This window comes from Pteronotus mesoamericanus, unplaced genomic scaffold (assembly GCF_021234165.1).
Source record: "Pteronotus mesoamericanus isolate MK-2021 breed Mesoamerican mustached bat unplaced genomic scaffold, CSHL_Meso_final scaffold_174, whole genome shotgun sequence".
In the NCBI taxonomy this organism is placed as follows: Eukaryota; Metazoa; Chordata; class Mammalia; order Chiroptera; family Mormoopidae; genus Pteronotus; species Pteronotus mesoamericanus.
This window is the reverse complement of record NW_026555309.1, coordinates 19,170,131-19,197,550: the sequence shown is the minus strand read 5'-3', so window position 1 is coordinate 19,197,550 and position 27,420 is coordinate 19,170,131. Positions and strand designations below refer to the sequence as shown.

General features: G+C 42.1%; 1 protein-coding gene across 4 annotated transcripts in view; it reads right to left on the bottom strand.

Moving 5' to 3' along the window:
- The window catches only part of VPS13B (vacuolar protein sorting 13 homolog B), a 673,385-nt gene that overhangs the window by 32,991 nt on the left and 612,974 nt on the right, over positions 1 to 27,420 (bottom strand). For all 4 annotated transcript variants that reach the window (XM_054590316.1, XM_054590313.1, XM_054590314.1 and 1 more), the window contains exons 45-54: positions 23,149 to 23,412; positions 22,400 to 22,483; positions 22,050 to 22,225; positions 21,384 to 21,554; positions 20,825 to 21,026; positions 19,487 to 19,675; positions 17,020 to 17,166; positions 13,430 to 13,713; positions 11,126 to 11,253; positions 10,721 to 10,920 (exon numbers count right to left, since the gene is read on the bottom strand). In XM_054590316.1, coding sequence (XP_054446291.1) covers positions 10,721 to 10,920; positions 11,126 to 11,253; positions 13,430 to 13,713; positions 17,020 to 17,166; positions 19,487 to 19,675; positions 20,825 to 21,026; positions 21,384 to 21,554; positions 22,050 to 22,225; positions 22,400 to 22,483; positions 23,149 to 23,412 — 1,845 coding nt within the window. The remainder of the gene's footprint in view (positions 1 to 10,720; positions 10,921 to 11,125; positions 11,254 to 13,429; positions 13,714 to 17,019; positions 17,167 to 19,486; positions 19,676 to 20,824; positions 21,027 to 21,383; positions 21,555 to 22,049; positions 22,226 to 22,399; positions 22,484 to 23,148; positions 23,413 to 27,420) is intronic.

Below are 27,420 nucleotides of genomic sequence, written 5' to 3'. Positions count from 1 at the left end.
TTGCAGTAAGTAAAAGGGGAAGTTAGGAATCCTCTTCTAACCTGTGCTTTCATGAACTTGGTGGTAGCATATCTGTAGCCAGGGCAAAACTCCAAAGGACAGACAGTGGCTGCCACTTGGTGTAGGAAAAACAGGGCGGGGGCACATCAGAGCAGGTTCAGGTTCCAGCCTGATCCTGCTTAGTTACAAACCACCTAGTTGATTACTCTTTAAGCCTCAACCTTCTTATCAGTTGGAAAAAAAAAAACCCAAAACATGAAAATTATTGCCTGATTTTAGAATTTTTGTGCTGATCAAAGGCTCTATCTTAGGACATTAATTTAGTTACTTAGGTCCTTGCAGATATGAATCATGCCTCGCTCAGGACAAAGGGCCTGGGCCCGTCACAGGTCCTCATACAAGTTGACGGAATAAATGAATGAAAGTGTGTGGGCCGTGGACATGAAAGGGCTTTGTAACTGGTACAGAGCTACACAAACACAGAGGACTGTCCTCTCCCCCTCCCCCACACCCACACGGTATTTGAGAAAAAAAAAAAAACAGGAAAAACAGGGACCCCACTACACACTCCTGCTGAGTCCAACAGCATAAGAATTCACTGGATATTTTCAGAAAAGAAGTCACCTGCGAAGGGATCATTTTAATTTGCTTTTTGGGGTTCAAACTGCTCATCCTTCTCCACTCAAACTGGCCAGAAATTGCTTTTCATAAACAATTCAATGACTCCCCATGGTTCTTAAGCTAAAAACCAAAATCCTTGATCAAGAAACAGCCTCTTGCCGGGTCTGGCCCTGAGTGCCGCACCAGCCTCCCCTCCCCGCCGCCTCCTGTAAGCCTGCACGAGGGCCCGCCGCCTTTCAGTGCCCGGGAGTACCCCGCTCCCTCTCTGAGCACCAAGGCCTCATATGCTGCTCGTTCTGCCAGGAAACACCCCCACTCTCGAGCCTGCTCCTCCTGGAAGGCGCAGAGGCAAGGCCTCTGACCCAGACCCACACTCCCTGGTCTCAGACTAGTCTGTGGTCACTCTGCTGCACAGCTGAGCCTCTCTTTCACAGTTCTTCCAAAGTCCACAATAATCCAGCAACCTGCGTGGTTACTTGCTGGTTTTTCCATCTCCTCCACAGGTGACCTCCTTGAGGGCAAGGGCTGTGTTGTGTATTTTGTTCAGTCCCACCCCAAGTTATAACGTGTGGTTCATATGAGAGACCAGAACGTACTTGTTTGACTGAATGACAAACATGCTTCGTGATGTTTGTATTAGTTGAATGGTAACCACTACGTTTTCTTTGCACCTTTTTTGTTTTGAATTTTTCAAAAGAATGTGTCTGACTGTCAGAAATCAAAATCCCATACACTATGGCAGGATTCTAAACTATTTCTCTGATAGGATAAAAATTACGACAAAATCGTCACTGCAAGCTTACTTTTTATGCCTTCACTTTTTTGTTGAGACTCTGAAGATCATGTTCACATTCTGGATAAGAGCACCAGTGGCCACTTCGGGGCCTGTAAAGGGAGCTGGGGAGGTGAGGGAATTGACGCTCTATGTTTAGTATTCTAGCCAGGCGAGAGAACCCACCCCAATCTCACAGTCAGAACATTGTGCCCTCCATGCTTCCTGACACCTCTTAATCCAAAGGATACTTCTTTGTGCCTATGAAGTTACTGTCTGCATTTCCCTTCCATATTCCACTTCGTAATTATACAATATAACCCTGTCCTGTTGACAAGACCAAGGCAAGGGGCCGATGACTGACAAGAGTGAGAGGACTCTTCTTCCTTGCGGCTCAAGGGGGATGTTCTGGTGTTTTAATTCTGCTTTTTGAAATTCACATCACGTGCCTCAGAACCATGGCTGAGGAAAGGCTCCGGGAAGACAAACCGGCTCCTACAGCAGAGCTGCTTCCTTTCATCAGAGGACACAGCTCCCTTCACTCCCTGGTGATTTATATGCCCTGGTGCATTATTGAGGAGATGTCGGTGAGGGTCTGAAACAAATCTTCCTGCAGAAGAGGAAGTAACCCATGGTCTGCAGGACATATGGCACACAGCTCCTAAAAGATTAATGGGAACATGACACTTTGCTGGGTCCTCAGACCAGGGATGATAAGGGTGTTGGAAAGAGTACCTCCTCTTAGCTTTGAAGTATCTCTGACTACAAAGGTTTGAGGAAATTTAGAGTGAATGGGAATCCCCAAAATAAGGTTTGGCAGGCAGAAGGCCTATTGCAAAGAAGTCCCTAGACATATACAAGCAAGGTTTTGAAAATCTTCAAACTGATGCAAGGGAGTTCAGGGGCCCTTGAGTAGCAGGCAGTATTAATTCTATAAATTAATGAGACCAGGGATATCTCCTGAGGCTGCACAGATTCAGCAGATTTTCACTGTTCACCAAATGAGCACTGTGGATGAAATCACCCCCTTGGGTATTTTGGGGTCACTGTAAATGCAAGTCTCCAAGGTGAGTGTGGCCCCCAGGTTGCTTGGCTCTTCTCGCGCCAGTCCCTGGCCACGGCCCTCAGCTGTTCCCTCAGCTACAGCTCTCCCCGGGCCCCCGCCCCGGCCCCTCGCTCTCTTACAGAAGATTCGTCCCACACTCTACAATAAACTTAAGGCCACGGAGTAGCAATTCACTCAATTTTCCGGCCTGTCCCTCCAAATAGCTCTACCTACACCTGTGCCCCTCCCAACCTCTTTTCCACTGTCAGATAAGAGGACAAGGCCCTTCTGTTCAAGTGGGATTACAGGCCCTGAGCCTTGTCTATCTGGGCAAATTCTTGCTCATATTTTCCACTTCTCCTTGACTGCTTCTTCTCCTACAGCATATGAAGAGCTTCCTCCCCTCTGATCTCATTTGCTTCATGGCCACACTTCTTAAAACAACACTTTTCACTTGTTCCTCCAGTCCCTCACTTCCATTTACTCTGAACTTGTATTTAATTGTATCTTGCTTCCCTCTTTCCACCATCTTAGACGCTGTACACCTCCTCGCTCAGGGGCGTTCACGTTTCCACCCTGCCTGGCTTTTCCTCCTCCCATTCTGTTTCTTCCTTCATAGCCCCTTTTGCTGCATTATATGTTGGAGTTTCCCAAGGGTAGGCCTGGGCTACTCTTTTTCTTTTCTCCCAGTAACCTCATCTTTCCATTTATTCATTCATTTGGTGGTTTATTAACATTCTGCTGACAGGTACTACTCTGTAGGCTGAGGACAAATAAGGCAGGTATCTTGACTTGGTAGGAAATCATTTCAAGTAATGAGTGAAATTAAATGTCACATGTGTTCTATGAGCACACAGAAGGTCCTGGGGGTGGGGAGGTGTCACAGGCGTGCAGAAGGGACTCTGTCGAGAGATGAGGGTGTGCCAGCAGGACTGGGGGAGAAGGGGAGAGAGAGAGTCCCAGGTAAGGACGCAGCGCAGTGTTCAGAGCCGCTCTGGAGCCAGGCAGGTATGCGTAAAACCCCAGGCCCTTCTGTTGCAGTACGCGGGGCATCAGGCCATGCTACTCTGGAGGTCTCAATATTTACTTCTGTAATGTGGAAGCGATAACCCGATTTTGTACTGCTATTGTAAAGGTTAGATAAGAATGAATGTAGGTTTTTGGAGAATCCAAGATGGTGGCACAGAAGGTGGATATTACACTCACCTCCTCCCAGGACCAAGCTGGAATTACAACTCAAATGTAGAGCAATCAATCTGAATAACCAACTGAAGACTATCTGAAGGGAAGCCTTATAACCAAGGATTTACAGAAGACACATCAAGACTAGGAGGAAAGGCGGAGACACTAAAAGGCCTGGCCCCACCCTCCAGGGAAACAGCTGAGGTTCCAGAGGGATATCTCAGCCTTTGGAGGGTGGGGGGCGGAAGGGGGGTTCCCCTGAGAAGCATGGTCTCAACCCCAAGCCAAGCTCCCCAGCCCAAAGCATCAGAACTGGGAAGAGGAGTCCACATAACATCAGCCTGTGAAAACCAGGGGGATTCTGTCCACCAGGGAGAGACAGGAGTCTGATAGAGACAGGAGTCATCGTAAAGGGCTAATGTACAAAATCTCGTCTGCAGCCACTCACCCTGGGCTTCGGAGGAGGAAAGGCAGAGTGGACTAGAGTCACATGAGGAATGACTGGAGTTGGTGGCTCTGGGGACCAAGCTGAAGGGACAGCCACCAGGATCTCTATGCTAAGCCATTCTCCCACACTGCAGATGCCATCTTTCTTGGGTGGTACACCCTCTTCCATAAGGCATCAGCCGGGGGGAATGCAATAGCCCCACCCTCTAGACTCCCTCTCAACCCACCCCGTGAAGCTCATGCCCTAGTCTGAAGTGTAGAGGTCCAAGCAGACTCAGGAGGTGTCAGTGACTTCTATGCATGGCTTTGGGGCAGTGGCCATTCCCTCTGCTTTCCCGTGAACCTCCCAAGCAAGGGAGTGCCCCCCAAGCAAGGGAGATCTGCTAACACTACCCTCTCCACACCTGGTGGCTCTGCTCTGCTGAGGACTGGGAAGAATCCAAGACAGACTGAGCTGTGTGCTCTGGGGCTGGGGCCAGTCTGCCTGTCTTTACTCAAACCTGACCGACACCTCCCTGCAATGGGAGATCCACTGGCTCCATCCTCCTGACTCGCAGTGGTCCCATCCTCCTGAGATGGGGCTCTGGACAAAATCTGGATATAGACTGAATTGTGCAGCTCTAGGATGGGCCATTTTTCCCTTGCATGCCTGACTGCTGCAGATCCCTCCCTTCACACAGCCTCTTGGACTTTTGGGGCCCGATAAGCTCTGCTGGCCTCACCTTGATGACTCTCTGCGACTCTGCTATAATGTAAAGGTGTGTGAGCGCCTAGCAGATGGCAGCTAGACTTGGTATATGTGGGACATCTGCTGAGTGACTTCAGATCCAGCACTGGCACTGAGTTTGAACCTGTATCAGTCTGGTGAACACCACTTGTCCCTACTTGGTAACTTACCTAGAACCAACCTCATGCAATTCAAGCACTACCAGAGGCTCTTTTAGTGACTGAACCTAAAAGGCAGTTGGCAAGCGGAGGCAGGTGGAAGCAGATCTCAGGGTGCCTTAAGACTTTTGCTCACCTGCATTCAAGCCTGGTGCTGGTAAAAACTGGCCTTGGTATACAGGTAGGCCCTTCCTGCCATACCCAGGCCCAGCAGAGGCAGGAAAAAACTGTGGATCGCTTGTAGCTCTAAACAGGTTATCCAGGACCAGTCAGAGGCAGTGGCTGACAATGGCCTGCACCAGAGTCCCCTGACCCCCAAATGACCCAGAACCAAAATACCCAGTGGCCAGCACCTAAATATGTAAAGCAAATCTTGATGGACATAAAGGGAGAGATTGACAGTAATACAGTCACCATAGTAGGGGATTTTACCACCCCTTTGAAATCAATGGTTAGATGTTCTAGACAGAAAATCAACAAAGAAATGGTGGCTGTCACATACTAGATCAGATGGATTTAACTGATATCTTCAGAGCATTTCATCCCAAAGCAGTGGAATATACGTTCTTTTCAAATGCACATGGAATATTTTTCTAGGCTAGACCACATGTTAGGATACAAAAAAAGTCTCAATAAATTTAAGAAGATCTGATATCATATCAAGCATCTTCTCTGACCATAATGACATGAAACTAGAAATCAATCACAAGAAAAAAACTAAAAAACACACAAAGACATGGAGGCTAAATAACATGTTACTAAACAATGAATGGGTTAACAATGAGATCAAGAAAGAACTCAGGAGATATCTTGAAGCAAATGAAAATAAGAAAACAAAAATCCCAAATCTATGAGACATAGCAAAAGCAGTCCTAAGGGGAAATTCATAGCATTACAGGACAATCTCAGAAAAAGAAAAATCTCAAATAGACTTTCTAACTTTACACTTAAAGGAAACTGAAAATGAACTAACAAAGCCCAAAGTGAACAGAAGAAAGGAAATAATAAAGATCAGAGAAGGAATAAACAAAACTTTTTTATAGTCTAAAAAGCAATGTAAAATATCAATGAAACCAACACCTGGTTCTTTGGAAAGACAGAAAAGATTGACAAACCTTTAACCATACTCATCAAGAAAAACAGAGAGAGGACCCAAATAATGCAATCAGAAATTAAGGAGTGGAAGTAACAACCAACACTAAAAAATACAAAGGATTGTAAGAAAATATTAAAAATAACTGTATGATGACAAACTGGACAACCTGGATGAAAGGGTTACATTTCTAAAAACATATAATCTACCAAAACTGAATGAGGAAGAATCGGAAAATCTGAATAGCCAGATTACAACTAATGAAATTGAAGCAGTAATTAAAAGAACTCCCGAAAAACAAAAGCCCTGGATGGGATGGCTTCACAGGTGAATTTTACCCAATATTCAAATAAGAGGTAACTCCTCTCCTTCTCAAACTATTCCAAATAATTAAAGAGGAGGGAAGACTCCCAAACTCATTTTACGAGGCCAGCGTTATCCTAATTCCAAAACCACAGACGAAGACACTACAAAGAAAGAAAATTATAGGCCAATATCCCTGATGAACATAGATGCTAAAATCCTCAAAAAAATATTAGCAAACCAGATCCAGTAATACATTAAAAAGATCATACACCAAAATCAAGTGGGATTAATCCAGGGATGCAAGGTTGATATAATACCTGCAAATCAATAAACATGATACACCACATAAACAAAATGAAGGATAATAATCACATACTTGTATCAATAGATACAAAAAAGCATCTGATAAAATTCAGCACCCATTTATGATAAAAACTCTCAGCAAAGTGCAAATAGAGAGAACATATCTCATCATAATAAAAGCCATATATGACAAACCCACTGCCAACATCATACACAATGGGCATAAACTACAAGCATTTCCCTTAAGATCTGGAACAACACAGGGATATCTGCTTTAACCACTCTTATTCAACATAGTACTGGAAGTCCTAGTCACAGCAGTCAGACAAGAAGAAAAAATAAAAGGCATCCAAATTGGAAAGGAAGAAGTAAAACTGTCATTATTTGCAGATGACATGATACTGTATATAGAGAACCATAAAGATTCCACCAAAAAACTGCTAGAACTGATAAATGAATTCAGTAAAGTAGCAGGGCACACACACAAAAGAATCCAGAAATCATTTGCATTTTTACAGGTCAACAATGAACTATCAGAAAGAAAAACTAAGAACCAATCCCATTTACAATTGCATCAAAAGAAATAAAATACCTAGGAATAAACTTAACCAAGGATGTAAAAGACTTGTACTCAGAAAAGATACTTAAAAAATAAATTGAAGAAGGTGCAAATAAGTGGAATAATATACCATGTTCATGGATAGGAAGAATTAAAATCATTAAAATGTCCATGCTACCCAAAGCAATCTATAGATTCAACACAATTCCTGTGAAGATATCAATGCTGTATTTCACAGCACTAGGACAAATATTTCAAAAATCTATGTAGAACCACAGAAGAACCTGAATAGCCACAGTATTAATGAGGAAGAAAAACAAAGTTGGAAGGATCATACTACTTGACACTAAACTATACTACAAGGTCATAGTAATCAAAACAGCATGGTACTGGTATAAAAACAGACACATAGAACAATGGGACAGAATAGAGAAACCAGAAATAAACCCACATCTTTTAATCAGTTAATGTTTGACAAAGGAGGCCAGAACATACAATAAGGTAAAGAGAGTCTATTCAATAAAGTGTTCAGAATAAATGGACAGATATGAAAAAAAAAAAAGAAAGAAAGAAAAAGGAAAAAAAAAAGAAAGAAACTAAACCACCTTCTTAAACCACACATAAGAATAAACTCAACATGGATTAAAGTCTTAAATGCTTGGCTCAAAACCATGAAAATATTAGAAGAAAACATAGGCAGTAAAATCTGGGATATTTCTTGAAGTAATATATTTTTTGATATAACTCCTCAGGTAAGAGAAATAAAAGAATAAACAAATGGGATAACATCAAACTATGGAGTTTTTGCACAGCAGAGGAAACCATCAACAAAATGAAAAGACAACCCACCAATGATACATCTGATAATGGGTTAATATCCACAATTTATAAAGAACTTAGACAGCTCAACACCAGGAAGATAAACAATTCAATTAAAAAAATGGGCAAAGGACCTGAACACACACTTCTCCAAAGAGGACCTACAGATGGTCAATAGATATATGAAAACATGTTCAATGTCATTAATCATCAGAGAGATGCAATTAAAACCATAATGAGAGAACATCTCACACCTATCAGAATGGCTATCATCAATAAAACAAATGTTCGAGAGGATGGGGTGAAAAGGGCACCCTTATGTATTGTTGGTGGGAATGCAGATTGGTGCAGCCACTGTGGAAAGTGTATGGAGATACTTCAAAAAAATTAATAATGGAACTGCCTTAAGATCCAGCAATCCCACTTCTGGGAATATATCCAAAGAAATCCAAAACACTGATTTGAAAGAATATATGCACCCCTATGTTCACTGTAGCATTATTTATAATAGTCAAGATTTGGAAGCAGCCCAAGTGTCCATCAGCTGACAAGTGGATAAAAAAGCTGTGGTACATTTACATAATGGAATTCTACGCAGCCTTAAAAAAGAAGGAAATCTTACACTTTGTGATAGCATGGATTGACCTGGAGAAGACTAGGCTAAGTGAAATAAGCCAGTCAGAGGAAGACAAATACCATATGATCTCACTCATATGTGGAATCTAATGAACAAAATAAAACTGGAGGCATGGAACCATGGCCCAGACTGATAGATCTCAGAGGGGAGGGGGTGGGGGGGACTGGAAGAGATTGGCCAGAGCACACATATGCATAGCCCATGGATACAGACAACAATGTGGTGCAGGCTGGGGGGAGGGAGGAGGTAGGAGCTTGCTGGAGAGGGGAAAAGGGGGCGAAATGGGGGACAGCTGCAACAATAACAAAAAAGAAAAGAAAAAGCCATGGTGCATTTACACAATGGAATACTACTCAACTGTGAAAAAAGAAAGAACTCTTACTTTTGCAACAGCTTGGATGAACCTGGAGACTATTATGCTAAGTGAAAGTACCATATGATTTCACTTATATATGGAATCTAATGAACAAAAAAATTAACAAACAAAATAGAAACAGATCCATAGATACACAGAAGAGACTGACAGCTGTCAGAGGGGAGGAAGGTTGGGGGACTGTGTCCTAAATGTGAAGGGATTAAGAAAAAAAACCCCCAAAAACCTCATAGGCACAGGTAACAGTATGGCGATTATCAGAAGGAAAGGGAGCTGGGGGAGGTAAAAGAGGATAGAAGGAGGAAAATGGTGATGAAAGGAGACTTGACTTGGGGTGGTGAACAAGCAATAATGTACAGAGGATGTATTACAGACTTGTACACCTGAAAGCTATATAATTTTATTAACCAATGTCACCCCAATTTCAAAAAAAGAATGAATGTAAAGTGCTTCGCCCAATGCCTGGCATACAGTTAGTGATTATTAAATGGTAATCATCATTATTACTGTACATACAGTTATAACTTTAATATGTATTTTGTAACCATTACAATGGGGCCTACTTCAAAAGCTTATTGTGAAGATCAAATAAACTAATAGATGTAAAGAACATTAAAAAAGTACAGCACAATATTATTTGGCCACAGAATGGAATAAAGTTCTGACACATGTTATGGATAAACCTTGAAAATATTATGCCAAGTGAAATAAGCCAGACACAAAAGGACAAGCATTGTTTGATTCCACTTTTATGAGGTGCCTAGAATAGGCAAATTCAGAGACAGAGAGCACAATACAGGCTACCAGAGGTTGAATGGAGGGGAAACAGGGAGTTGCTTAACAGGCACAGAGCTTTGGGTTAGGGTGCCAGGGTAGTGGGGATGGTGGTGCGACATGGCGAGTGCATTTAATGCCACTACATGTTAGAAATGGCAATTAAAACTTTATGTATTGATTGATGAGAGAGAGAGAGAGAGAAACACTGACTTGTTGTTCTACTTATTTATATACTCACTGGTTCATCTGTAGGTGCCCTGACTAGGAATCAAACCCACAACCCTGGTATATAGGCATGATGCTCTAACCATCTGAGCTACCTGGCCAGGGCCTTAAAAAATGGCACATTTTAAGTACAGTAGAAATGAAATGCTTGTTTCATGTTCCATTTTCAATAAAAAGAGCACCACTAATAATCCAGAATAAGCCAGAGACAAATTAAAACATTTTATCTGTGCAGGATTTTAAGACTGCACTTAACACTTGCAAAGTTTTATGTACTCCTAGGACAAAATGTATATTTTAAGATCGGTAAAGTTTTAAAAGGGGGGATTAAACAAGGGTTAGCATTACAATTGTCTTAAAATCTGGCCAGTGGGACTACCTTTTATGTAGAGAAGTCCAACAATTTTATTTCGTTTTGACCTTGTAGTAGACCAAGGTGGGCTTGCTTTTATCAAGTGTTCCTCTCTGGTAAACAGTTGTATAGTATATTCTAGAGATACATACTTGCATTTGAGAATTTCTAACAAGAGGATGTAAAAATGGGTACACACAGGCCCTTACACAGCAACAAGAAGTCCAGCATTCAGAAAACTATGCTTAAAAATAGCCAACCATCGAAACCTCAGAAAAGGGACCCTTCCTTTGGCCCTGGCAGGAAGCGGTGCAGCGCACTCACCTGCGTGCCCGGGCTGTTGACGTCGATGGCATCGCCCCACTCGGCCGCTGTTTCACCCAGGAACTCTACTCTCAGCAGGAGGCTGGGAAGCAGGTCTTTGGTCTTGCAGTCTGGATAACTGGAAATCTGATGATAAAGCTCGTGGTGGACTGAACACTCAGCAGGAACTTTTCGGCAGTAAACCTCAAACTTTGGAATATCTAAGAAAAAGGCATATGTAGACTTAAGGTCTTGACGACAAAGACTTTGGGATGTTAAACATAGTGTAGCAAGAAAAACTTCACGAGGGATTAATAACACTTTTGTTTAAATAGTCCTCATGGGATCACAGGCAACTACTCAGGAAAAACCTCCAGAAAAAAATACAGGGTTTGTATTATTTAAATTCAATGTTATAAAACATACCTTTAATATTTTCCTTAATAAGTACTGTTACTGGACATCTGTTGTGGAAAATTATTCGAGGACTAGGGTCTTCGGAGAGGGTTAAGTAAGTCACTCCCAAGTGTTCTTGATATGTCAGTGCAACAGCCCTAGAACAGAATCAACCCAAATGACAGAAAGAGTTTAGAAAGAAATGCCTTCTCTCCTGACACGTTTATTTAGACTTGCAATATTCAGAACTCCATAATACCTTCTGTTTCATAAACCAGAGGGTGTGGTTTCTAGAGAAGGAAGGCCATCTCCTTATATATTAACTGCCACATATTAATTATAGGGTTACTGGTTTTGTTTCCTGAACACACGCTAACATACATTTATCATAAACTTTTCTTTTTCAATGTGAAAAATTATCTAAAAGAAAAAATCCCCATAACCTCTACAGCTCAGAGAGAATTACAGGTCACTTGCGCCACGCTTTCCTCCTGCTCTTTTCCCCTCAGTTCACGTGCACCTTAGACTTGTCAGATAGGGTGCCTGGTTCCGCAGACACGCCTGGTAAATTTTGGCCCAGGAGGAGATGTTGTGCTTTTAGAAGGACTCCTAGAGAATTTGGGTACTTGCTCTTTTTTTTTCCCCCTAAAGGTAGGTAGGCTCATAATGTTTGTTGTTAGTTTCCACAGTCAGCATACTTGACAGGAGCTCCATGTGACTACCAAGAACAAACTGTTTCACTTGGCATTAGAAGAACTGCTATGTGGGCGCAGGCTGCCCTCTACAATAAGTGACAGACATTTTTGAATTCAGACCTAGAAACTACCAAACAACATTTCATATCAAAGCAGAAAAAAAATCCTCTCTGATGTTTAAATTGCATGGACTGATGGTTCAAATTAATCAAAGAAATCAGGTATTTGCCAAACATGTCATTTCCCATTCGCTATGTATCTTGTTCACCAGTGTCAGGGTCTTTCCTGAAGACTGTATTTGCCTGAAATGCTGACGAGAATCTTTGTCCATCAGCATTTGGTGAAATCCCATTAATAAAACCTTCCAATGTGCACAGCTGGACTGAGGAGAGGAGAAAGGAGGAGATGGGGCGGCAGGAAGTGAATTCACTTTCAGAGCGCAGTCCTTGGACCAACACCAAGGTTCTTTTCCGAGTCTAAATTTGAAAGAGCTGGGGAAGCCAACTTTGGGAATTTTCTTTTTGGTGGCCAGGACAGTCGGGGGCCAGAATGAACACATGGGATTTTTAATCTAACATCTTACTTAATATTTAAGAATGAAATTAAGTTATTTCAATAAAATGATGTCTTAAAATTCTTAGGATTTTAAACAATTTCAAATAAAAACTTACAATTTTGTCTTCAATTTTAAAAATAAGCTTTGTTTTCTAGACATAGGTTCACATCACTTTAAAAAATGCTTCCTTAAACCTACCACACTTAGCTTCTCCAATCAGAATATAAGGATAACCATTCCTGTCCAGTTAGGGATGAAAGTGTTCATAAAATCAGGGATATTTGTGAATGTTGTGAAAGCAGAAGGGATATGTGTAGGGAACAGGGCCTTAATAATGTGCATTAAAAAGTTATCTCTCAAAATATTACGACTAGAAATATGTATATATTACAAAGTTAGGATGGCTCAAATCTCAAATAAAATCTATAAATTCGTGATCATGAGAATAAGGTACCTCTCATAACGTCCCAATATGTTTTCTTCCATACTTTTTACACATAGCATAAATAAGTTATTCCTGACAGCTACAGAAAGGACATATTGCATGCAAAACAACCACAGAATAAAAGTCCAGTATGAACAAACCATTACATGTCCCTGGCTTGATTCTGTGGTTGTTATTTGTATAATTGGTAACTTGCGTGCAAGAACAACCACAGAACAGAGTCTTCTGTGACTTGTGTTTATCTAAGTTATCTCTCTTAATGGCTTTTTGAGAAAAATTCCATTTTGAAATAAAATATGGGAAAATAAAAATGTTTTCCAACTCTACTCTCTCATATTTTAACCCTTATTTCTTATGATTCGACAGGGGCTAAGAAGTCATAAAAGAAGGGGATCTTTTCATTACAGGGTATCGCTGTTACATCATCATCTTCCCCCAGGAGAAGCCGCATAAGGGAAAAATCTCATGTCATCATAACATTTGCCTTGTTGTACACAGTGTCTAGAAGCCATTAAAAAATAAAAGGAAATTTAGTTATACACATGGTAGGCATTGCAGTTATTCTCCTGTCTCTTGGCACCTTGATGGACAGCTGAGGTGACAAGCAAAGCAGGACATTCACGTATATTGTATGATACCTGGTGCAGAAGCCATCTTCCCTACAACTGCCCAACGGCACTGCCACACTCTGCCGGGGAAACTCCTGCCGAATGACAGCCGGCAGGCTCCAGCTCTGTGAGCTGTTGGCACCTGCGGCAGGAGAAAAGGCCAGCGAGATCTGTTTCTGAAGCAGAGATGCATCCAGCGCTGATGGACTGATGTCAGGCAGTAGGTCCCAGCAAGGAAGGGAGCTGGAGTTCACAGCAGGCTGTTCGCCACCTGGGCAGATGCTGAAAGTAACACTGTCTGGAACATGAAAATACTGAAAAAAGAAAGAACAGGGCAGAGAGAGCACATTTACTACAATAATATAGAAAAGTGAAGCATTTCCAAGCACAGCTTCTAAGAAGCCACAACCATGTATTCGCGGGGGCGGGGGGCGGGGGGCAGGCAGGAGGGACATGGGAATATTAAAAATCCTGTTCCCACAACAAAGCCCTAGTGAGACAATTACAAGCAGTGGGAGTAGGAGCTGCTTTTCTAGGTGGAAAGAAACATGGCAGAGCTGGGGTGATTTAAAAGGTGATGCAAAGGTCTCAGCACGTCCTAACTATTGCAGAATCCAGATGCCGTAGGGTGCAGCTGCCACGTGCTGGCGGGGAGTTTTCTCGGGCAGCGCGGAGGAACTCAGAGTGTAGAGCGCTGCGGGCCAGGGCACTCGCACGAGGAGGCCTGAGTGGGACACAGAGCAGAGACCTGGGAGCTCAGACGACACATTTTGGTGAAGGTTGATCTTGAGGAGGAGGAAACTCTGATCCCAACCCTCAGGTGGAATTTCCCATGGCTTCTGGCTCAGTTGAGAGTTTCAGAATTTTAAACTTAAAGAGGACATTGAGAATTCTATTTTTAATTTTTCTGGAGAAACTCCATACTGTTTTCCATAGCGGCTGCACCAATTTACAATCCCAATGATGCACAGGGGTAAGAAAACTAAAGGAATGAACAAACAAAACAAAACCAACAGGCTCATAAATACAAAGTACAAACTGAATAGCTGCCAGAGTGTTGGGTGATCGGGTGGGGGGGGGGGTGCGCAAAAAGGTGAAGAGTATTCAGAGGCACAAATTTATCACATAAATATGTCACAGGATGTAAGGTACAGCATAGGCAATATAGCCAATAGTATCACAATAACTTTGTATGGTGACAGATGGTTACTAGACTTCTCATGGTGATTGCTTTGTAAGGTATATAAATGTCAAATCTGCGTTGTACACCTGAAACTAATATAATATTGTATGTCAACTGTAATTAAAGAGCTTTACATTCCAGAGTAAAAAATTTTAAAAAAGGACCTTGAGAGAATTTATTTGATCCTCCTGTTCCACAGTGAGGACAGCTGCTTTCCGGCGAGCCGATGACTTGTCCAAAATCACAAAACTGTTACCTTTGGTGTTTAGCTGGTTATAATAAGAAAAGGGGAGCAAAGGGAACTAGACACTGAGCTTAATAAACCGAGGAGCATACACCTATTTGCTCCACCAGGAAGCCACAGCGTTTCATACTCCAGGGGAGTGCAGAATTGTGCTCTGCCAAGGAGACAGCACTTCTCCCTCCCCGCTCCAGTACACTGTGGGGAGGTGTGGGGGGCAAGTGTGGGCCGCAGAGGCCTGTCAATCTGACTATGGGGTGTGGACCCCTCCAAAGCCCGAGAAAGCCCGGGAAATTGATTGGTCATTTCGAAAAAACACCTGGTCCATCCCACGCCCAAACTAATATAATGCCAGGGGAACAAAGAAGCAGTCTCTCTCTGTCTCTCTCTCTGTCTCTGTCTCTCTCTCTTGCTCACACAACACCCCCCCCACACACACACACAGGTGAACCGCACTCACACGTTCACTCTCCACAGCCATGTGGCCCTAACACGTGCATGGTATCCCACACGCAGACTCCAGGAGGGAGCCTGAATCCCGCAGCACAGCGACGGACTGCAGCTGGAAACCCACGCTCAGCCGGCAGGATGCTGGACTGGCCGGACTGCAACAGGGAGCAGAAACTCGGGACACCGGCTTTTGCTTTGGCCTTGCTGAAGACAAGACTGGACCTCTTCCAGGCAAGACAGATGGAGATGGGACTTTGGGAAGTCAGGAGGGGGAGCCCCTTAATTTTACATCATCAGCAAAGTTTACCATGGAACCCCATCCTCCCATGCAGGCCTCAGGAAGTTCTTTTCCTTGTGATTCTGCAATAACTCGTTTTCCACCGGTAACAAAACCAGTGAGAGGCAAAGGCCAGCCAGAGGCCCAGCTTCTGGCTTCCTGATTCTTGCTTGGTGTTTTCTACACTGTGCCACATCACCTCCCTGAGAGGCTAGGGATTAATGTGTCTTGAAAAAATCCCTACACCCGCCGGAAGCTGGGTCAGGGCTTGAGGAAGGGGACGCCCCTTAGCTCCGGGGAAGAGGCTGGGCCAGCCCCCTCTCCCCAGGAGGCCAAGGCAGCTGGGAAGTTCACTGCGGTGCTGCCGCCGCCGCTGCTGGCTGTGCTCTCAGAATGCCTCGCCTTTCTATGAATACTACCTCATTTAATCTTCACAAAACCCCACAAAGAACACAAAATTACGGCCATTTTCAGATGAGGAAATGTCAGTGTGGAAAGCCCTGACGTGGCGTTTCAGGACACCCGGGTGGGGAGAAGCAGAGTTATCAGGACACAGGTGGAGTCTCTTGTCAAAGCCCCTCCTGCACTGCAAACCCTGCTGACCTCTGTGTCCTACCCGGTACCTCTGGTCACCTCTGCCTGTGAACAACACTTGAATGAACCAAGATAAAAATTTATTATTCTGACATTTTTTGGTAAATACTGCAATGCATTGTAAAATTAGAAGAATAAGACTTTCATCCTATTTTATTGTTCTAATGTAATTTTAGGAGCTGAAAGGAAGGGATAATGGTAAATGTAGACAAAGGTAAAGAAAGGTAATCCTTTCCTATGTGATAGTTTCACTAGCATACCACTTAGGATGCCCTGTTTTTAAGTGCTTTTAAAATATCTCTCCCTCATCTCTAAATGTAACTTCATTTTCATTGTATAAAGAACTGAATCAAACACCCCCCTTGGGTTTATTCTCCGCATATTCTGCCGTGGAGAAGTTAACAGAACTGAGCTGGTACATTTTCACATTTACTCTCCTCGGGGACAGGGAGCTCAGGGCGCCCAGGCCCGCGGCTCCGTTGGGGCCCGGCCTTCGGCCCCCACAGCTCCTGCAGGCACCGCAGCCTGCGAAGCAGATGTTCCTTCCCTCGAGACGTGGGAGCACGCTGTCAGGAGCACGCCCCTGCTGCCGAGGCTCTGGCTCAGGGCACAGGCGGCAGGGCGCGCCGTCGCCTGGCGCAGATGGGGCGCAGGCAGCGCTGATCCGGCTGCGTGTCAGGGTGGTTTTGCTCGTGAACTACCTTGGGAGCACTGACCATGACATCCATGGTTTTCATTAAAGCAAAAATAAATGCATTTCTCTTTACCTATATTCAGCATTAGCTTTTTATATGTTCTAGGTTAAAAAAGGTTGGCCCTATTTATTGTAACTTACCGAAATGTAAGGCAAACCGATCACATTAGGAATTACTTACCTCCTTTCCAGAATGGGGCTTGGAGGCTGATAGCTGTGGTTTATAAAATATTTGATATGGTGTGTTATTGACGATTGTAGTCTTGTCTTCAATCTGAATGATCTGTATCCCCTGCTGCACCATGGAGGAGATGCAGAACTGACACAACTGCAAGACAATTGGGGGAAGCAGAAGTCTGGAAATCTTATAAGGCTTGTAAAAATCTCTCAATTATTTTTAAAGGGCCATACTATCTATTTCTTTTCCGAGGATGGTACCAATGTTGCTTTTTGTTCCCGAGTATTTAATGCAGTCCCCTTTCAGTTTCAAAAACGTCCTGGCCCCCATTTACTCTACAACTGGGTACCTTGGCAAACCACTTAGTTACTACAGCTGCTTTGGGGTCGTGGCCTAGAGACTTGTTTTCAAGTTATTTAACCTATTCCCTCACGAAACATTTATTTATAAAGCACTTATATGCAAAAAGGTGCCACTCATCATTTTCAATATGAAGAATTCAAGTACACATTTCTCCTCCTCTTGCTCACGTGCACAGCAGCGGCAGTCTCACTGAAGGCCTAGTATAGACCAAGGGGGGTCCTGAGAACTTTTAAGAATGCTACTGCCACTGATGATAATGAAGACGATATAATGACTGACCCTCATCTGTGTCCTTCTTGTGGTCTACTTGTTTTATGTACTCCATGCATATTAACTCCCAGAATTCTCACAATACCCACGTGGGGCAGCTAATTTTATCTCCATTTTAGAGAAGAAGAAAATGGGGCATAAAGAGGTTAAGCAACTTGCCCAAGTTCACAAATATAAAGAGGGCCTAGTTGGGGTTGGAAACCATGCAGTCTGGTTCCATGGTGCTGCTGTTATTACTACATATGCCATCCTTTTACCGTAGCATGTTATACGAGGAATGGATGCTCAGAGAAGCTTTTCCTTGCTTAAATATTCCCATCCAGTGGGTATCTTTAAGTGGTATTATCAGGACAGCAGTTCTCAAAGTGTGGTCTGGGGCCCATGGTGGGGGGGTGTCTTTGAGATCCTTTTAGGGGGTTTAAAGGTCAAAACTATTTTTACAATACCACTGAGATGCTATTTGTCTTTTTCACTCTAATTCTCTCATGATTGTACAAGTGGAGCTTTCTAGAGGTTATTGATAAATATCAATATCTATAACCCACATAAACAAAAGGTTTTGGGAGGTCCTCAGTAACTTTAAGGGGTCCTGAGAATGAAAAGTTTGAGAATCACTACTAAAGAATAATTATATACATATATATGATTTATGCTGAAAAGATTTATAATATATATATGAAATACATATATAAAATATATTTTCCAACAGTCCCTCCATTCATTCATTCACAAACATGTATTCAGCACGCACTATGGCTGTGTTGTGAGGGGCTGGAGATACTGGGTGTTTGACTGTATATCATAACACTTTTTCACTTTTTCCAGGTTTTGATGGTAGTTCTCAACTTACAACTATTCAACTTTGGGCGATTTGTGCATACAGCGCTTTGCCATTTACACCCATGTTACAGTATTTTGGCTGGCAGAGCATAAACATGTGTTGCCCAGACAACTCTGAGGAAATGGATACCAGCCTTGACTATTGAAGAGAAACCAACTTCTTTGTATCAGAGAAATTTATTTTTTAAAAAGTCACCAAGTGACCCTAACTTTTCTCAAGAGGCTGTTCAAGGATGCCTGCCAAAATCTAACTCCCCCCACAGAAAGGTCATTCTGACTTACACTCCTTTGAGGAAGTGTGCCTTCTTTTTCTGACTTGGGACAGCTAAGAATGAAGATGTTATGAAGGAGAGCATGAGACCTCTAAATGGTACAGTATGATAGATTTGTCACTGTATGATTCAGCTTAATTGGTTTTCATAGACTTTAGAAAAGATTTATGCTGAAAAGTACACATTTGTATTTAATTAATAACCAATTAAGTCTGTTTTTTGTATTCATATCTTTAAAAACATGGGTACCCGTCCCCTGTTCAAGGACACAATGCCCTCTCATAACTGGTTCTATGGGAAAACCAGAATGGATCTGCGTCATTCTGCCAGGGAACATAACCTGCGCCGCAGGAGCCTCTGTCCTTTCCCTCAGTGCTCAGAGTGCCGGCCACTCTCCTTCCTCCTCTGAAAGAACGAGGCCAAGTACACTTTGTGGGTCTTTGTGAATAAGTTCATCCCCCCTCCCCCCGCCCTATACAATAAATCAAGTGACTGCTGAGTGTTCTGAACTAGAGCAGTTATTGGATAAATTATGTGACACAGCTTTTATCACTGGTACAGGGAAAAAAAAGAGAAGTCTAAGAAATCACGGGTTTCACTGCTATAAATTGTCTAAAACAAGTAATACCAAAAAGAGATTTAAAAAGAAAAGGGTTGGTTCGTTTTAAACAGGTTTGAGGGGATGGCACGCTATTTCCCCCGAGCCACACAGACTTTGATCTTACCTTCTGATGCCCTGGGAAAGCACCAAGTCTTATTTCAGCGTCAACAAACCCTTCCTCGTCCAACGACACGACCTCGCCGTTACCTCCATCTTTCCACTTCGGAGATGTCAGGTTATGAACCAGTTTAATTGCTACTGACTTGTGCACAGTGTTTGTATTTGCCCAGTATATTCCAATTTGAAAAGCTTCCTGGAAAAATAATGCCTCAATTATAAAGTATTTTTCTTAACTTTGATATTTTTACCTCAATTCACAGGAATTTTTAAAATATTATATAATAGGTCTATTTAAGCAAACAAATCCCTTTAAGGTTTCTTCTGCTTTTTTTTTCTTTCTTTTCTTCTTCTCTCTCTTTCTTTCTTTTGTAATGGCAACATACATTTTATTTTAGAAACCTCTGTTTTCATTGATTCACAATGGAATTCATATTTATGGAAGGGAAAAAAACAAACCTAAACTGTAACTACCCTATAAATACCAAAGGCTTAAAAAACTGAAGGTTTCATTTCATATGACAAAAGAATAATATGCAACTTTAGGTCCATGTAGGTCAACATTCCAATTCCATAAAATAACATGATTTGATTATTGTAAAAAATGCAATTGAATAAAGATGTTTATGAACTGAAGTCTCCCCCTCCTAAAAGAAAAGAACTCTCAAGTTGTTCCCTATTGGGAAAAGATTTCACTTAGGAGTTCCTTGTACTCTTTTTTTAAAAATAGATTTATAGGCCTTTTTAAAACAAGCTAGCCTTATCAAGAAAATTCTCTTGTGATGGAACATAAAATCTTCCTGTGAAATTTTGTTTTGTGATTAGGCTTTCTTTCCCCCGTGTCAGTAATGATTCCATGTTGCTACTGTCAACGCTGGGTGGGCATCATGATTATGGACATTCAAATCCACTTATTACAAAAAAGGAGGCCTGACAAAAATGGTTGCTCAGAAATCCTCAATTCTTACCCATCATGCAGATCTCTGTTAGAACCACAAAAATATCTGGGTGGAGGTTAGCACAGAATATGGCTCTATGTCCTTAATATATCTGGAGCAGGCCAATTCTAATGCTTGTCAAATATGCTGTATACGATGGAAATGAGAATGTAACTTGTACAAGTTATCAAATTTAATGATAACTCAAACATGGATACTGCCGATGGGCAAAAAGACATCTGAAATGTTTTTGAATATCAAAGAACATTCCATACCCCTTACATATGCAACTTCAAGGACAGTTTCCCACAACTGATTCATTCTGTTATGAATATAAATGCAACCTCAGAATAAAAGCTAGCTGTTGAAAGAAAAGAATTCATATTAGGTAAAAGAAGTTATAGTACCTGAAAATTAGGAGGGATAATAATTTTACCAGCAGGAACCTGTAGAACAATCTTCTCTCCTTCAAACAGCCAGAGATCCCACTTGGATTGATTGATAAGCAGGGCCCAGGGTAGAAGTTCTATCAACAAGGTTCTAACATATGGCTTCCAGACTGACAGCTTCACTCGCATTGGGCTATCCCACTGACTCAGCTGTTCATTCCTGTTCCAAATACCACATCCAAGAGACTCAGTGAAACATAATGATTTCAGTATTCACGAAATATATTTAAGGATTCCAGACACACAACGCTCCTGTATGACACTTCTTCATACCACAATCACCCAATGTTGAATTCGCATCCAGGAGAAAGAATCTTTCATGCAATTACATTCCAGATTATGAGTAAAGCAATCTATAAAATACATCTACTAGATGATAAAAGGGCAGAATTGGACAGATATGTGCAGATATCTCTTGTTTTAAAAAACACCCTTTTCTGGTATTGAATGTTTTTGTGAGTGGTTATTTATTATTATTGAAAAATGTTTGTAGCAAAAGACTGCTGGAGAACATTACCTGTCAGAATCTTTTTTATTATAGGGCCACATGGGTTGAAGGGACTTTTCTGGCCCGTAGAATTCATCAAGGATCTGGTTAACTGAACCTCCGGGGTGTATTTTAGTGGCTATTTGCTTAATGAGGGCTGTTGAGATGGGCACAGCACAATGTGAAGGATCATCTTCCTCTCTAGGAAATGGAAAGAAAAAACAAAGGTATCAGATTTCTAAGGTCGTATACAATTTACTGGAAAAAAAAGAAAATCTAACTACAAACGTCCCGTAGTCCAATATTTCTTTGTGAGATGGAGTCAATTTCCGGTGGTGTCGGGACTGATGACACAGTTTTGGATGCCTTGGGCTCTGGCTTTCCCTCTTCCGTCCCTCTCACCCCAACCCTGCTTGGGTGAGACTTCTATTCATCTCTTCTTCCGTAAGAGAAATTATATGCCCATTAAATTTTCTGATGATCCATCATTTATTTCTAACTTAATGAAAGAGGATGAGTTTTATTTAAAACTATAGAAGAGCATTAAGAGAACACTAGGCAGGATAATTTAAAAATAACATTCTTATAAGATAAGAAATCATACCAAAAACTCTATCCTCCCTCTCCCCCCTCAGTAGTACAAGGTTAATTTTCTACTGAATTTCTCTTAGGAAAATGTAAGGATTTTTCCAGTACCTTGCTTGAAATGTTAGGTGATGCACAAGGTCAGGTTCTATGTTTTGCAGTGGTTTTTCCTGCCCTTTTCCTGGAATAACTTGTGTTTCGCTCAATCCCAGACTCCTTTTCTCCAAATGTATGATAATGGGGTCTGGAAGATGACTCCTCATGATAAAAAGAGGGCTGAACACAATCTGTAAAAATAAAAGGACAGAACTTTCATATTTGCTTCGTTGCAGTATTCCAGCTGTTTGATGCTGAAACAAACTTGCAATAAATCTCTTCCCTGGGTCACTCTGACCTTAATTTATTTCAGAACAGGAAAGGTCAGAGTCATATACCATATTTTAGGACTGGAAAGCACTCACCATTCGTTGTTGCACTTGAGAGTTGGGTTCCAGAGTCAAAACCGTGCACCAGACATAAATAATGGAACTGTTTGAAGATGGCACCTGCGTATGAGATAGAAAGGGGTCCCATTAAAACCTAGTTTACTAATTAATCAACATAAAGCACAGATATAATGTTGCTTTGGAGGATTAAAAAGTTTGAAGTTATAGGAAAAAGCCACAAAAAAAGAAAACTAAGCAAAAACAGACTTCATTATGGCACTGAGCGAATGTGCAGTGAATTAATGGGGCCAACTCTTTCCATAAAGACGAAGGGACTTCTCTCTATGAGGGGAGACTGATATGGGACTGAGTCGGGGAATGAAAGAGATGATTTATCCTTTACGGGAATGAAAGTGATGATTATGGAGACAAAGGAAAAGATAAAAAAGTAACAGATCAACACAAAGATTCTTAAGGGGGGGAGGACACGCTTTATTCCCCCTCCCACAGAGCCCAGTGCATCACTGTCCTTTCCAAGATGTAACTCGCCTCAATCTGGGAGAGGCGGCATCTTGGCTATTCGTCTTATTGGACCAGATACAAACGTGCTGTCATGGGATGGGGTGAAAACAGTGTGGGACATAACATTCAAAGCCCCTTTGCATTATTTCAGATCTCTCTTCTTTTTTAAATATACCGCCTTTTAATAAAAAGTGTTGTATTAAATATAGAACATACTGAAAATTTTTTAATTTTACAGCTGCTCCAATCTCTGCTTCTCATACCTGAATGACAACGCTGTACTCGGGGGCCTTGGACCCCAGGCACACGTCCCTTGACCAGTCCTCATCTCCTTTGGCCTTCACGCACAGTTCCGTCAGCTCACTGTTTTCTAGTATGTAGGAAGGCAATTTCTGTTTGGCTGTGAGGCAGTCAAAATGTTCTCGAACCACAGCTTGTCCATCTTGACCAATGTAATGCTGAACAACTTTCAGTTCTATGCTTTGAGACAAGTAACTGCAGATGATCTGTCTTCCACAGATGACAATCTAAAAGACAGTAAATAGATAAGTCCTCCTCAATTCAGATTTAGAGAACTAGAGATGTGTAATTGTTCAGACAGAGTGACCTGTGTTCCTTCTAATGAAAAGAAAATGAAGTCATTAGTTTATTTAGAGTATGAGAAGAAAAAGAGGCTGAAAGGAGAGAGGGATTTTGCTCTGCTGAGCTTGCAGCATTCAAAGGACAGAGGCCAAGGCGGGGCCCAGGCCCAGCGAGAAATACCAGCCCTGTGCCTGGGAGGGAGGGTAGGGCTGGAGGAAAGATGCCGATGAAACCGTGGCCCTGCAAATGGACATGGGAAGAGGGTAGTTTGCTTGGAAAAGATGGTTCAAACCCAGCAACTGACCAACACCTAGGGGACAGCCATCAGGGTGAGAGGCCAGAAAAGTGGCTGAAGAACCAGGGGTGCCGCTGTGCGGCCACCAATCAGGAGGGCGATGCTGCAGAAGCCACACGGAGAGACTGGCGGGGGCGGGGGGTGGTCAATGGTATCAAACGACATCGCAGGAAAAAAGGATGGGGATTGAGGAAAAGATTTCAGTTCTGGTCTGAGGGGACAACTGTAATCAAACTATTCCCTGGAGCTGATTTCCAAGGATTTATTGTATTCTTATGTGATAAGCAATCTCTGCACAAACTGGTAATACAAACAACTGTTAACACAGGTGCCTAATTATATTTTATTTTATTCAGGTTCTTCCTATAGTGCAGAAGCAGGTATCTTTATAAAACACAGGTAATTATCCATTAAATCCATGGATTATCTAACTTTTCATCCAGCAAAGAGTACAGTTCATGGTAGGTATTAAGAAATTATCTCTTAAATTGGTTGAAATTGAAAAGACAATGCAAAACTTATAAAGTCAGTACTTTTAGAAAGCAAATCCTTCTGTAATAGGAATACTCACCATGATGGGGAAGAAAGGATTTTTCCATCTAAATTTCCTTATCTGTAATATCTTTTCATATTATAAAATAACTAATATAAATGTTGTATATTTACAGGTCTAAGCATGTGATGATTATTTTTATGTGTCAAGCTGAATGGGCCAGAGGGGACATAGATATGTGGTCAGGAATTATTCGGGCTGTGTCTGGGAGCGGGTTTCTGGATGAGGTTAACATTTGAACTCGGGGGCGCAGTGAAGCTGGCCGCCCTCCTGATGCGTGCAGCCTCATTCCTGCTACTGAAGATCTGAAGACAGAAAGAGCCTCAGTGAGAAGGAGCCCTTCCTGTCTGATTGCCTGAGCTGGACATTGGTCTTTCCCCGCCTCTGGACATGAACTGAATGAAACATCAACTCTCCTTGGGCCTCCAGCCTGTTGGCTTTGGGACTTCCTGACCTCCATAATCACGCGAGCCAATTCATCATGCACCTTTCCCTCTCTCTCTATGTGCATACAAAATATATGTGTATACGTATTTGTGTGTGCATATACGTATCTTACTGGTTTTGTTTTTTTAAAGAATGCTGACTGATAAAAGCATCTTCACAAATTCACTCTTTTCATCTCACAGCAACCTTATAAAATCAGTGCGGCTGACTCCTCATTGTAACAAGGAGAAAACAGAGGCACAGAAATGTTGACTACCTCTCCCAGCATGGCTCAGACTGGCCCAGAGTCTGAGCTGATAATCATCCTGACAGCCGATCTTCTCATAAAATTGATACCTACTAATGAAGAATACTTAGCAACTATAAAAGAGGATAAAGGTTGCCAATCAGAATGTTGATGTGGCAGACACCACTGGTTTTGTTCCAAATAGCTGGTCCCTCTTCCTCCCTTGCTATTAAAAACCCTGATGTGGTTTAGGTCTCAAAAAACAGCAAATACTCAGGGAAGGTGAACACTTCCCATGGCCCCAGAGTCTGTATCATCGGTGCTATAAACTAAGTCTGGTAATTCCTTTTGCCAATGATTAGTTGAAGGGGTAAACATGGGACTCATCTTGGCTAATAATGTGAAAAGGAAAGACTGCTGCTAAAAGGCTCTGGGAAAGATCTTACTCCTTGATAATAAGGGAAAAACTTTGAGAAGAGAAAGGCCTTCTTCTGTTCTGCCATGGAAGATGCTAGGAGGGGATACATATGCCCTTTGCAGCCACCCTGAGACCAGGAGGGCAGGCCCGGGGGGTGGCAAGAAGCAGATGCAGCCCTGAGCTGCTTATCTGCCCAGCCCTGAGCCTGCGTTCTGCCTTCTTGTTACATACGACAATAAATATTGCATAGGAACAATAAAAGTATCTGCCTCATTAACTTGCTATGCAGATTTAAAAGCCTATTTTGTAAATTTAGGCTGAAAACATCCTGATTGATATATTTTCCTGTGTCATTAAGAATATTTTGTAACCATCATTTTTATTGGACTATTATTTACATAAACATGAATAACTATCTGAACTGTATTTTGAACAGTGAGGTATATAGTATTTTCTTAAACGTTTATTTTTCCACTATTTATTTCTTTGAATTTTCTTCAGAAGGAATACGTCTGTAAAAACCAGATACTCTGGTCGTTATAATTTTTTTAAAACAATGTTTTCAATATAGCAAACGTAACACTCAACTGAACGGTGAGTCCTAAATTAGAGGGTGAGGTTTTTGACAGCACATGCCAGCAGTTCCAGGATACTCTTGATAACTTTCATGACACCACAGCCTCGCCACACTTTAGGGGAACATCTGAAAGCTCTGAGGCAGCGCTGAGCTCTGTTCTCCTTCTGGATGGGTCCAGGCCTGGCAATGTCTGCGTGCTGCTCTTGCTTCAGAACCTTTGGGCCCCAGGAGATTTAGGAGGGAATTTTGCTGTCTGTCACAGAAACCACAGAATCTCTGCAACCATCTGGGACTCACTTTGTTTAAAGACAGAGATCATTCTTGGTGGGGTTTTATAGTTTCATTTTCAACTAAAAAGCCTGTTAAATAGGCTTTCAAATTTGATAAAAAGAAAACCTTTAAAAGTGGCCAGGAGGGAAGACTACTTAGATGAAGGGAAATCCAAAATGGCCACTCCTTGGTGACACTCCCGCGGCCGCTCCCGCGCAGAGTTCGGGGAGAGCCGCGTCTGCTTTTCCTCAAGTGGCAACACTTACAATGCCTTTATTTGGAAAATTACGGTTAGAATTTCAAGATTAATTTATCAGTTGAAGACAGCTACTTAATTTTTTTTTAAATGCAGGGTTTCTCTTTAATACACATTTCCAGGTTTCACACTAATTCCCCTCTTTCCCCAAAGCCACAAAGATGTGTACTGAAGATTTTCACATATGATTTTACTTAGCAGGTTTCAGAACTCTTATTAGATCAGTGCCAAGAAGAATAGTGATATTAAAGAATAACTCCAGAGCACCAGATGCACTGGAAAATGATATCTTAACCATGATTAAAAGTGTATGTATAAAGATACAAATATGTACACACACATACATATGTACATTTAAGTTTTTAGAGTGGTAAAGCTTTCCTCAATCAAAGGATGGGAAGCATGGAAGCAAAAACATGTACATGAGCAGTTGTACACCGTACAAGGTTCCTGAGAGTTTTTCATTCAGCTGGGGGAATGAGAAGAGTATAGGAAAGGCAGGGCACAGATAACCAGTCATTGTTCAGACAAGCTTTAGTCAATTTTCTGTTACATAGGGCACAGTAACGTGGTTAAGGTACATCAGGGAGCCACATACACTCATCTCCCCAAATGGGGTCTGGTAATTAGGCAGCTGCGGTATATTGCAAATTCCCAGGCCCAGGTCGGGTAGAAGGAAAGAAGCTAAGATGGGAGGGTGGTGGGAATCCATGGGGCTCTTCTGGAAGCTTGGTTCTTATCTTCCTTCCTAACCTGGCTAATTGAGGAAATCCTGTGTCCCTGATATATAATACTTTAACTAAAGCTAATCTGAATGTTAATCTACTCTGACAATAAAATATTAACTCCAATTGAAAAGGACATTGTAAATTTTTGCTTGCGTGTGTGAGGCGGAGGGGGGGTGGCAGGGG